Source organism: Tupaia chinensis, unplaced genomic scaffold, assembly GCF_000334495.1.
Source record: "Tupaia chinensis unplaced genomic scaffold, TupChi_1.0 Scaffold139341_1, whole genome shotgun sequence".
NCBI lineage: Eukaryota > Metazoa > Chordata > Mammalia > Scandentia > Tupaiidae > Tupaia > Tupaia belangeri.
Genome location: NW_006199230.1, coordinates 776,428 through 789,103, shown reverse-complemented (window position 1 = coordinate 789,103; position 12,676 = coordinate 776,428). Strand labels below are relative to the sequence as shown.

Here is a 12,676-nt window from a genome sequence, read left to right as displayed (position 1 = left end):
GGAACAACCATGCTGCAGCCCCTTCTCCTCCACTCTTCTCTTGGGATTTTGGGCACACACACACACTCATTCACCAGGTTCAGAACTGGAACTGCAGCCGACCATATGGGAGTTCAGCACCTTAACCACTATACCACCTGCTGGCCCCCAAGTTTATATTTTAAAAATTCACTGGGCCACCCAATGGATGTGGTTTGACATGAAGTGCTGACAAGACAGAGCCTGTGCCTCTCTCTCCCTGTGTACACACACACACACACACACACACACACACACTTGTACGAGAACATTGTACAGACATTGTAGAATCCATTGAGTTATAACAAAGAGCTCGCTATCTCCCCTTCATTCAAAAATGTCTATCTTCATTTTTAATTACAACTTACACTATCATAGAGGAACCCTGTTATGTTTCACAAAGCATAAAACTGACGGTGTGTACTTTTCATGATTGAGTTAGAGTGAATCTGTCCATTAGAAACCTAGCTGTAGAACTAGCCAGTAGCATCCTGGTTAAGGTGGCTGAATCTCACATGACAGACTGCACGGTTCCAGTCTCAGGCAGGTGGCTTGACAATCTCCCTGGGCACATGTGTGTGCTTGCCCAAAATCTTGAGAGGAGAGTGGATGACATGGGATTGCAATGTGGCCATCCTCCACAAGGGTGGCCCTCTCTCTCTCCAACAAGCACACATACATACAGCAATTTAAAAAAGAAAAGCTACCTAATGGGCCAGCAGGTGGCATGGTAGTTAAGGCACCTGACTCCCATATGACTGACCTTAATTCAAACCCTGGACCAGAAGGCTTAGAAATCACACCAGGTGTGTGTGTATATGTGTGTACCCAAAGTACAGAAGGGGGAAGGAGGGGAAGGAGGAGGAGAAGGGCTTGCAGCATGACCCTCCCAGCTGGGGGGAATGACTTCTCACTTTCCCTCTATCTGTCTCTGTCTCTCTCTTGCAAGCACATATACCCTATAGCAAACACCTTTAAAAAAAATTAAAAAGCTAGTTATATAGGATAAAAGTTTGGGCCAAAAGTAGAGATCTGTGAATCAACCTCATCTTATAGGTGACGAGTAATTATCCCTTGAAAGTAATAGAATTTGGTCTTTTTCCTAACACCTTATAAATTAATCCTTTTTAATAATTACTACCAATCTTTTCCAGTATTATTAAAAAATGTTTTGATTTAGGTTTCATCACTCTTCTATCAAATTATCATTACTTATTATTCTATGCCATCCTCCCAATGTCTAACTCCTCAACCCCCATCTCTATTTCCTACTTGACTGCTTTATCAACTAAATTTTAATTAGGATTTAAAACATCTCCCAAAGTAAAGTCTAAGAAAATGAAAAGTTGTGAAAGGTCTAAGAAGTTACACACTACCAGTCAATTTATTTTTCCAATTTTGACTGGGTCCTGATGACAAAGCAGGCACTGCAAGAGAGGCTAGAGACATAAGGTGAGTAGGATATGGTAGCTGCCATCAAAAGAAAGTATCAGTTCAGGAAAAAAATATAATAATAACAGTAAAGAATGTCACAAGTGCTGTGAGCTGCACTTTTTATCGTTCACTCTGGGAGCAGCATGGAGAGACACTTGACCCTAAATCTGAACTTGTGATTAAGTCACCATAAAATATCCTTGTACTAGGTTCTGTGGAGGGTACTAGAAATCAAGAGCATAATTGAGCTGTGAAAGTAAGATAGTCACACATGAGCATAACTGTTCAAATAAAAAGGGTTCTCCAGAGATACAGAACCAGCAGGATAGAGAATAGATATCTGAAGAAGTGTATTTAACAGAATTGACTCAAGTGATGGAGCTGGTGGGACTGGCAGGTCCAAAATCAACAGGGCAGGCCAGTCAGCAGGGAGTTCTTAGGCAGCAGCCGGCACTGCAGAATTGGGCAGAATTTCATCTTTCTCCAGGAAACCTCAATTTTGTTTTTAAGGCATTGCAGCTGATTGGATGAGACCCACTCACATTATTAAAAATAATCTCTTTTACTTAGAGTGAACTGATTGCTCTGAAGAGAACAGCAAGGTGAGACTGAATAACCTTTGCTAAAGACATTCTATGCATGGCACATGGGTCCAATCCACCATCTCTGAAGAACCCAAGAACTAAGACGCAGCTGTCCAGAAAGAGCATGGAGGACCCTCCTGTTGGTGGCTTGGACCCCTGTGAATTGCAGGGGAGATTGACAAGGTGTTGAGAATTTTATACCACCAGAGGTATTACAAGGGACTGAAAGAAACGAAGAAGGGAAAAATGAATAAGTGTGACACTGAGGGCAGAGCCATGATGCAGAGACATGGGCTGGTGAGACTTCCGCGGGCTAGAGGGTTTGACTGCCTCTCTGATGGGGCAAGAGAGAGGGCTCTCGCTCCAGCCCAAACCGTCCTCATCCTTTCAATTTGGACTTTGACAATGTAGAAGATGTCATTTAAGACTTAGGGAAGAGGGTTAGAGAAAATTGGTACTATATGGATTCAGAGTTTAATCTTAATAATAAAAAATGTTTAAATGTTTTTCTTCCAGAACATTTAAACTATTATACAATTTAGCACAATATGTTTTCCTTATAAATAAAGGTAATATGTAAAATACATATTGTTTATATTACACAAAGAGAATATGTGAATTAAGTATTTAAATATTAACAATTTCTATCAGGCTTTAATTTTTCTCAGTTTTCTTATTTTCTCAAATAAACCTCTTTTCACTCTGTAATGAGGGAAAGAACTTTATAAGGCAAATATGTTAATCAGGGTACTTTGTTTTATTTGTCTGGGGTTTTAATGTCAGGTCCGTTAGTGTGTTCATGTGGAGAGAGCGTGGCCTTAGAACTGATTTTTAGATTTATTGCTGCCTCTGTGTTCCCAGACCGTGGACAAGTCACTTAACCTCTCATTTCCTGCCCTACATTCTTGCCCAAATAGAAGGAAGAATCGAGTAGTGTTATTCAGGAAGACTCTGTCATTCTCAGTATCATATCGGAAATTGAAATTGCAAAAATAATTTTAGCACAATTCAGTTTTATATAAATAACTGATGTGCGTTTATATTTTTATTAAGTGCATATTTTATAGTGTTTGAACTGTCACCAATCTTACAAAACATGTTTATATCGAGTCATAATAACGTAGCACACTCATGAAGGGTCTTTTAAAAATCCCCAATAGAGTGTGAATGCTTGCATTTATGTGAAATATTATGTACTATATATCTATGACAGTTTGAAATTTTACCTGAAGTTAACAAATGTCATGTTTGTTGAAAGAATATAACTGATATATACTAACATTGTGAACCAGAAAAATGGAGGAAAAATGTCAACTGAGTATAGATGTTAAACACTTCTACAAAATATCTTCATAGTAGCACTGGATTAGCATTTGTTTGCTGTAGCCTGTCACAGCCAGTATATGCTAATTGCCAAATTAGTGACACCTGAAGGCCGAAATGTCAGATGGGTTTAATGGTCAAATCCAAAGTCATATACCCTAGCTTCCCACTTTCTTTCACATCCCCTCCACCCAGTTCCTTATCCTCATTGAAACTCTGCCCACACTGACATGGAAATAAAATAACCTGGCGTCTCTGCTCCTCATGTGACTGCTCTTCCCTCTGTTGCAACTTTCCTTGTTAAAACCATAGTTTAGTGATCAAGACACAGATTTATGTTGCACCTCCCAGGCCATTACATTACAGAAGAGGCTATGTGTTCCTATCATGTGAAGCTCATTTATGTCATCAAAAACTTGGATGGGGGTTATAAGGACACAGAGGTGAAAGTAGACAGTGCCACTGACTGTGCTGAGTCATGTGTTCTTCAAGAAAGAAAAGATGGTTTTGATTTGTTAGATTGTCAAGAGAATGCCTTGTTTGACTCTGCAAAACTTGTATTACATGAAATACAGTGTGACTGGGGAAACACGCCTTATATTTAGCAACCCCTTCCCACAAGGCATTATTAACATTTGCTTCCAGTCTGCTCATGACTTGTTAAAGGGCCTTTTTACTCAGCTTCCTAATACAAAATGAAGTCTACGTTGTCTTACACGTCGTTCTTCTTAAATGTTTACAGAGAACCGTGATGTGTGCATGCACACGTTTATGCACGTGACATTTCTGTGCACAGAGTGTGTGTATGTGTGCACATGTGTCCACTGATTTTTTTTTTTTACAGAAACTCATGTCACTGATTTTCCAGATTACTGTCATCAAGATAAAATAAGAATTGCCATATTTAACCTTAGCAATGAAACTACTGCCAAGCATTGCAATCTAGCTTTTTGGCTCTTACTGTGAAGAGTTCTGTCTTCACATTTATGTTTCCTGTTAGTTCCTGTATCAATTTAGAAAAATGTAAAGGGTAACTATTAAAAGATATCTGGAAGGTAAAATGAATTTGCCACTCTCAGCACAAAAGATGTCCACTGTTTAGCTTTCTTTTCCTAAGCAATCACTTCTTGTTCAACTTGCAAAATGAATTTTGAAACAATGCCACATTACGCCACAAAATATTAATAGGTACAATTAATGCATTGATGTATGCTTGATTCTGTCATTCTTCATTCCTTTTTCTGTTGTTCTTCTTTTAATCTGCTGTGACAGTTCGGTAATGGAGCACCAGAAATATGACTCTAGGGCAAGCCCTACTACTAATCATCCACACAGCGTTGTATTTGTCCGGTAGATACGTGTTCCTGTTTTGTCAGCAGGGATGATAGTCTGTAAAATTTCTACCCAGACAGAATCCTTCCCCAGATTTGTATACAAGCAAAACGTTTAATGAGAGGCTGAGTTCAATCATGACAGATTTCTATTTTTTGTTGTTTCTTGTTTTGTTTTGTCCTGTGGAGCAGATTGTTTTAGTTTTGCTTGCAGAATACAGAACAGAATTGTTAAAGCAATCCGGTTATATAGGGTACATGTAAGCAGCACAAAAAAACTTTGGGCTACCTTTCATTATTGGTTATTTATTCCTTAGCTGTAAAGGGATTGTGAGCCACCTCTCTATTATAAAACTGTGGTCACTTTAGGGTTATTGGCTTAAACTAATACCCCCAATGAAATAATTAGTGACCAACTATATAGATTCCATCATTAGCACCACTATAAACAAATCCATTAAGCAAGCCAGTTAGTCTTCCAAACTGGTACTTAGCCATGGTCATCACTCTGAACGAACACTAATAAATTCTTCCAGGGTATCCAAGAGGGGCAAGACAGCTGCCTTTAAAAAATATTTGTACAGATCTGTATCAATTTATCTCTTGTAACATATGCCAGTTCTGTTATCAAGGAAAAGCCAACTCTCCTGACTTGTTACAAATCCACACATTTGGAGCTTTCAAGATCCTGCCTGATCTTGAAAAGTTCATATTTTCTTCTTTGACGGGTAGAGAACTACATATTTTTAGTATACTATCAAATAATTATGGTCTTCCTTCTTAATGGTAGCTATCCTTCACAATTAATACATTGTGTACAATATAAGTTACAGCAGGTGTTTCATGGTAAGCCAGTATAGACTAGAAATATTTTATGTTCATTGCAAACCCAGAAAGCTGAAAACAACTTCTTAGGTAAATATGCTTCTTTGATAGTATGACTATGGAGGAAAATCCATTGTTTAGTTTTATTTTCATTTATTTATTTATTTATTTTATATTGTTGCTCTATGGCACACACACTCTCCAGAAATAGACACACACACATACACACACACAGAAAGTGAAAAAGCATTCCCCAGGGAGGATGGCACCCCACAATCCCTTCTCCATTCTCCTGTCAGGATTTTGGACATGCACACACATGTGCCCAGTGTGTTTTTCAAGCCACAGGGTCCCTGACTAGAACAATAAAGTTGGGATCCATCTGCCTTAGCCTCTACGCCTGCTACTGGCCTATTTACTTATTTATTTATTTATTATTTTTTAAATGTAATCGCTAGTGTGCTCATCTGCTTGCCAGAGGTGGAGAGTGAGAGAAAGTGCCCCCCCCAATGGGACATGGTCATGGAACTATTCTTTTTCCTCTGTTTCTTTATCTTGTCAGGATTATGGGTACACACTATGTTTGGTGAGTTTTTCAAGGTACAAAGACTGGGATTCAAAGCACAGCCAGCCATGTGGAATCCTGCCCTTCTACACACAGTACTTAACCACTATGCCACAGGCTGGCCCTTAGGTTTACCTTTCATTTAGAGGGTTAATCAGTCTTTGTGAAGATCCTGGACAGTAGCTAGGTTTGTTGTCCACTCACCTATTTTTAACACACCTGTAAACGCAAAGATAACCTATATTACTGAACCGTATTCTTATTTATCTAGAGCATCCTTAGTTCATTATCAAGTAGAATTAATATCGAATTATAGTCATATAGACTATTCTATATAATATATCAAATATAGACTATATTATATAATATAGAATTTCATAGAATTATAACGGAGGGTTAGCCCATAATCATGGAAATAATCTGACTGTCCCAGAATCTGAGCAAGTAAATATTATAAACCTGTAACCGCTTTCTGGAGTTAAAGGTGGAAGACGTGGCTGGCTGAGGTCTTTCCTTCCTAGGACTGTAGCCACAAGTCAGGGATTCAGCACAGACTGAACATCAGAGCCTCTTTATGGCTGTAAAGAAAAGTCACAAAATTAACCTTTCATGAGGAAGAAATACAGCTATTGTCTTATAATGTTATCACACTCTCATTAGTAATTATAAACAAATCGATATACAATTTGGAACAAGAGATAAAGGAATATAAATAGCAAGATCAATTTGTCTTCTTGTCACTAGTCAATTCTTTATTAACTATTAACTGCTAAATCTTGAATTTTATTTCTCTCTTCTGAATAAAGATATTAATTGCTCAGTTCTGTTCGCTCCCTGCCCTACTGCTTAGGACTTGTGCTCCCCACACTATGATACCGATGTGTGTGTGAGTGCACAGGTGTGTACGTGTACTCCCATCTATATAGGTGTATATATATAAATGTATACACATAGGTACACACACACACTCCCTATGACAGGCATAAGTAAGTGAATTATTTATGTATATTTTTTTCATTTCCTTTCACTGCTTTTTTGCAAGATGATGTCTACCCTGTTCAGCAGTGTCTTTCCAATACGAGCACCTGGAATACTCCTTTGATGGGTTTGAAAGTGTGTGTTGAATAAATGAAAAAAAAAATGAATGCAGGCTAGCTAGTGACATGGTGGTTAAGGTGTCTGGATCCCAAGTAGCCATCTGACCAATTTAAGTCCTAGACCTGGCAGCTTGTAAAACACACCAGGTGTGTGTGTTTATGTGCTCAGAATCCTAAGAAGAGACTGGAGGAAAAGCGAATGTGATAGTGTGATGTGGCCATTCCCCGGGGAGGTGCTTTCTCACTTTCTCTCTCTCTCTCTCTCTCTCTCTCTCTCTCTGTGTGTGTGTGTGTGTGTGTGTGTGTCTGGTGAGTGCACAAGCCCCATAGCCCCCTCCTCCCAAAAACAAAAGAATGTATGCATTAGTGAGCAGGGCAAAGAATCTTCTCACTTCTCTGGACTTCAGTGCTCACCACCTCATAAGTGACCCTGACTGCAGATCTGCCGCACTCTAATTCACTTGCTGTCTCACTACCTCCTTTGTCTCGCTGAAGTACAATCCTGTCTGTGCTTTCTACAATTTAACTGTTATGAAAACCAGGCACAGAGAGGGGATGTGGCTTGCCCAGAGGGATGGGATTGTTAGGTGACAATACCAAACATCTGTTCTATATTCCTGACCCCCAAGTCCCTGCAGTAAATCCAAGCACTACTGCTCCTGTCTCTCAGCCTTCTCTGCTTTGGTCCTGAGTGAGTTTGTTACTTCTGTTTCTTTCACTCATTCCTTTCCTCTTTGCACAATTTTCTTGATTGGATAAAAGCAGCCATTGGAGGAAGTGATGACAGATTCTTATCTGCAATACACAGACTAGTTTGGGACCCTCCATGTTTCCTACTGGTCCGGCGATTTGCAAGAGCAGCGTGGAAGTACAGTAGCATTCCTGTGATTGCGGGTATAGGCAAAAGTCAGTGGTGCAATAAACTTCATCCTGTGAAACTAAAATAATAATTTTTGGACATATTTCTAAGCTATTTTAAGCTTCCCACTTAAACAAGGTGTGTTAACGTCATCTAGTCTCTTGCTAGGTCACGAGAGGCACATTTAGAGGCAATAGGCTTGAAGGGTTTAGCTTGAATAACTTAGGGAACTCAGACTCACCTCCTCCCAAGGTGCCAGATAAGTGAAGAGTCAATGTGTGCTAAAGACATGTCAGTTTGAGTTGTTAAACACTGGTCTGGGCAGCAAGGTTGGTGGTGATGTCTCTTCCCTTGGCATCTCCTGGAATGAGAAAAAGTCTACCTGTTGGGACTGCTGTAGACAAGAGCTTCATGTACTGGTGCTGACATAAAGTATATTGATGGAATTTGAGCCCCAAAAGCTCACGATTTAGATGCTTTTCATTTATCTTTCATTATTCACTGGGTATGGGACAATCTTTTCTTGCACAATTTGGGACCCAGCCTAACATGGAGAAATAAAGCTGTCATAATGATGGACATACAGCAAAGGTTATCCCACAATTATGACAAAGACTTGACTGTCAGAACCTGAAGGAAAGTAGGTGGCATTTGTGATCCCGTACCACCCAGAGCACTGTGATTACAGAGCGGTCCTTGTGGCTGTTCTCTCATGAGTTCTGTGCTCTTTCGTAAGTAGGTTGACTTGCACAGAAAGCCCCATCTAATGATTCACACATTCTCATTTGATGCATAGAATCACATCTGAGGGACTGTCTCCTCAACAGAAGGGACATTGGATTTTAATGTAGTTAACAATAATTCCAGTTCTATGTAATAAGATATTTATAGACTAGGCTCTTCTTTATGGACCTACCAATTTTCAAGGTGGGCCAAATTTTTAAGGAATGAATGTTAAATAAAAATAAAACAGCAATACTAATAATGATGATGCCAGACACATTTTCAGCATGAAAAATTGTCAAAATAACTGTGGGTTCCTAAACATGTCTGAAGTTATTTTAGATACTTTAGTGTTGTTGCAAAAAGTTAAAAATTGAAGTGTTTGAGAATTTCTGACTTAAAAAATAATTTTAAATGAAGTGCCACTGAATTAGATATAAATTAAATGAAATTTATGATGTTAAAAAGTACACAAAGCTTTTGAGAATTCAGAAAGCAAGACTTTCGTTTTAATTTTTTTTTTGAGAGGTTTTTGCTATAGGGTGCATGTGCTCACCAGACAGACAGAGAGACAGAGAGACAGAAAGCAAGAAATCACCCCCCAGGGGGGATGGCCATGCCACAGTCCTTTCTCCTCCATTCTCCTCTTGGGATCTTGGGCATGCACACACACACGTCCGGCGTGAGTTTTAAGCCACCGGGTCCGGGGCATGAACCGCGGTCGACTACATGGGAGTCCAGCGACATAGCCATTACGCTAACTGCTGGTCCCTTGTTTTAATTTTTTTTAACTTATTTTATTTAAGGATCTTCTCAGGCCAGCTCTATAACATAGTGGTTAAGAGAGCTAAATCCCACATGGTTGACTGTGGTACAAATCTCAGGCCTGGCAGCTTGACAAACACACTGGCATGTGTGCATGTGTGCCCCAAATCCCAACAGGATAAAGAAAATAGAGAAGGGATTGTGTCATTGCTATGCCCCGTTAGGGGGTGTTTGCTCTCTCTCTCTCTCTCTCTCTCTCTCCCTCTCTGTCTCTCTCTCTCATCCTGTCTGGTGAGTGCAAGTGACCTCTGGCAATTTAAGAAGAAGAGGCAGGGTGGAGGGAGATTTTGTCTGTCTAAGCCAGTAGACCGAGATTGACATTAGCAGTGATAGACCTGGTTGCTAGCAGGAGCCCCTGGGATGAAGTGATGAAAACAGCATTGTACTTCATGAACTTCCTCCCCAGAACCCAGAACCACAGTCTGATCATGAGAAAGACATCAGACAAACCCACATCAAGGGCATTCTACCCCACATCCAGCCGGTACTCCCACAGCATTCACAGTCACCCAAAATAAGGGAAGCCTGAGAAATTGCCCCACCTAAGACGAGCCCAAGGATTCATGGGACAGATAAAGGACATTAAGGAAAAAGTAAGAACACCCGAGTAAAGTGTGAACTTCAGATCATAGTAGTATCAGTTTACTAGTGACAGGTGAATTGTGGTGTCAGATGTTAACAACAGAGGAAACTGCATGCAGGGTGTATGGGACTTCTGTATTATGCAACTTTTCTGTAAACTAAAAGTCTTTTAAAAAAAATTGTTCTTGGGAGCCAGCAGTTAGCGTAATGGCTATGTCGCTGGACTCCCACATAGTCGACCGCGGTTCATGTCCCGGACCCGGTGGCTTAAAACTCACGCCGGGCGCGTGTGCGTGCGTGCCCAAGATCCCGAGAGGAGAATGGAGGAGAAGGGATTGTGGCGTGACCATCCCCCCTGGGGGGTGATTTCTCGCTTTCTGTCTCTATGTCTCTCTCTGTCTGTCTGGCGAGCGCACGCGCCCTACAGTGAAAATCTCTCAAAAAAAAAAAAATTGTTCTTTTCTTTCTTTTTGGAGAAATTTTTGCTATAGGGCACATACATTCATCAGAAAGACAGAGACAGAGAGACAGAAAGCGAGAAATCACCCCCTGGGGGGATGGCCACACCGCAATCCCTTCTCTTCCATTCTCCTCTCGGGATCTTGGGCACGCACGCACATGCACCCAGCGTGAGTTTAAGTCATTCGGTCTGGGACTTGGACGGCGGTCGACCACATGGGAGTCCAGCAACATAACCATTATGCCAACTGCTGGTCCCTAAACTAAAATTTCAAGAATTTTTGTGGAGTAAAGGTTTGGGATATAAACATAGTTATCTCCCTTTGAAGTAAAACGCAAGTTTGTTTATAGCCTTGGAAAATATAGATATTACCTACTTCTAGAGCAAAAAACAAGCCCGTGTACTATTTAGTATATTAATATTTTACTTCAGACCCTAGTGCAGTCATTATAAAACATTTGTTTTTTATAAAGTATTTGTTTTATATACATTCCCATTATAAAGCTTTCTTGTTTCCTAAGAGTAAGGTCCCTAGAAACATATTACACAATACAACTCACTCTGTATGTTATTTGGTCCTCTTCATGTTGCCTTGTTGGAACTGGGGAAAAGGAAACCACTATAAGAAAATAATAATATGCTGGCTATTGTCATTGATCTGAAAAATAAGCTCTTATTTGTTTTTGACCCAAGAGTCTTGTGTCTCTACCATCAACTATGAAGCTGAGACAATCTAACATAAAAAGTTAGAATTTGAGTGAAATTTCATTTTTGTTTCGGAACTTTTGACATAGATCAGCCTAGAACTGGATGTTTATTTACACTAGCCATATTAACAACACATTCCAGACCCAGGAGCCTGAAAAACACACTGTGCACGTGTGCATGTACGTCCAAAATCCTGACAGGAGGGAAAAATGTAGGAGAACGGATTGCAACATGACCATCACCCATGCAGTATGCTTTCTCGCTCTCCTCTTTTCTCTCTCTCTCTCTCTGGTGAGTGCACACACCCTATGGCCAACTAAAAACATATAAAATCATTCCTTATTTTTACTTTTTCTAGTAGTGATTCAGAGATGGGTAAATAGAATTTATTAAGTGATAACTATTATGCAAGGACATAATTTCCAGTAGAATGATCTATTTTGTTAACAGTATATAATTTTCATAAGGAAAAATGGGGCAGAAAAATCGAGTTAGAAAGTTGAGTTAGAAAATTCACTATAGATTTGAATATTGAGCCATGTTTACATTTTCAGAGACATTAGTAAGCCAAGAAGTAACTACAATAATGTAGTTTCAGTGAGTTACTGAAGGATTCAGTTTTGATACTTATTTCCATAAGATATATTTGTAATAATATTTTTGTTAAATTTTTATAAAATAATTTTAGAGCAATATTTATATCTATTTTTAGTATGTACTTTAAACATAGGTGGATTATGCGTTTAGGATGATTTTATTTATTAGGTCATCAGGAACGTCATAACATATTTTTCTATGGAAAAATGCGTTATGACTTTCCCAATGACCCGATAATTTTCTTACAGAATTAAAGAAAAATCTATTAAGCATGTGTATTCTTCTGTAATGAGTTAAAAGTTTTCAGAGACTCAATACTGAACTTGTTAAATCTCACACATTACTGCAGCCTGTCAACTACAGATCATGGCAGATTCTCACTTTGAAATTGTGAAGCTAAACATTGTTGTGAATTACTGCAGCCTACCATATTTTTGTGACCTAGTCTCTCACCCCCAAGAATAATCTTGTTATAATTGCACTACAAAAAAGTGTTAGTTTTAAAACATAAGATTATTTTGAAAATTGTAATTTGTTATATGAAAGTTTTTCAATACTTATCAACATATCAAGACCATAAAGTCGGTTTTAAAACAATTTAGCTTTCTTTGAATAATTTTTTAAATATTTATTTTAAAGATTCTTGTCTACCATCTCAATGGTATACAGAATATGAGGGGAGTCTTCAAAATGTTCATGGAAATTGTGTCTTATAAAAAACTATGCATGGATTTCATTTTTTTTT

General features: G+C 39.0%; 1 protein-coding gene across 1 annotated transcript in view; it reads left to right on the top strand.

The window, feature by feature from the left end:
• Positions 1-3,733: 3,733 nt before the first annotated feature.
• The window catches only part of NXPH2 (neurexophilin 2), a 33,956-nt gene continuing 25,013 nt past the window's right edge, over positions 3,734-12,676 (top strand). The window contains exon 1 of the mRNA XM_006161864.1: positions 3,734-3,916. Coding sequence (XP_006161926.1) covers positions 3,734-3,916 — 183 coding nt within the window. The remainder of the gene's footprint in view (positions 3,917-12,676) is intronic.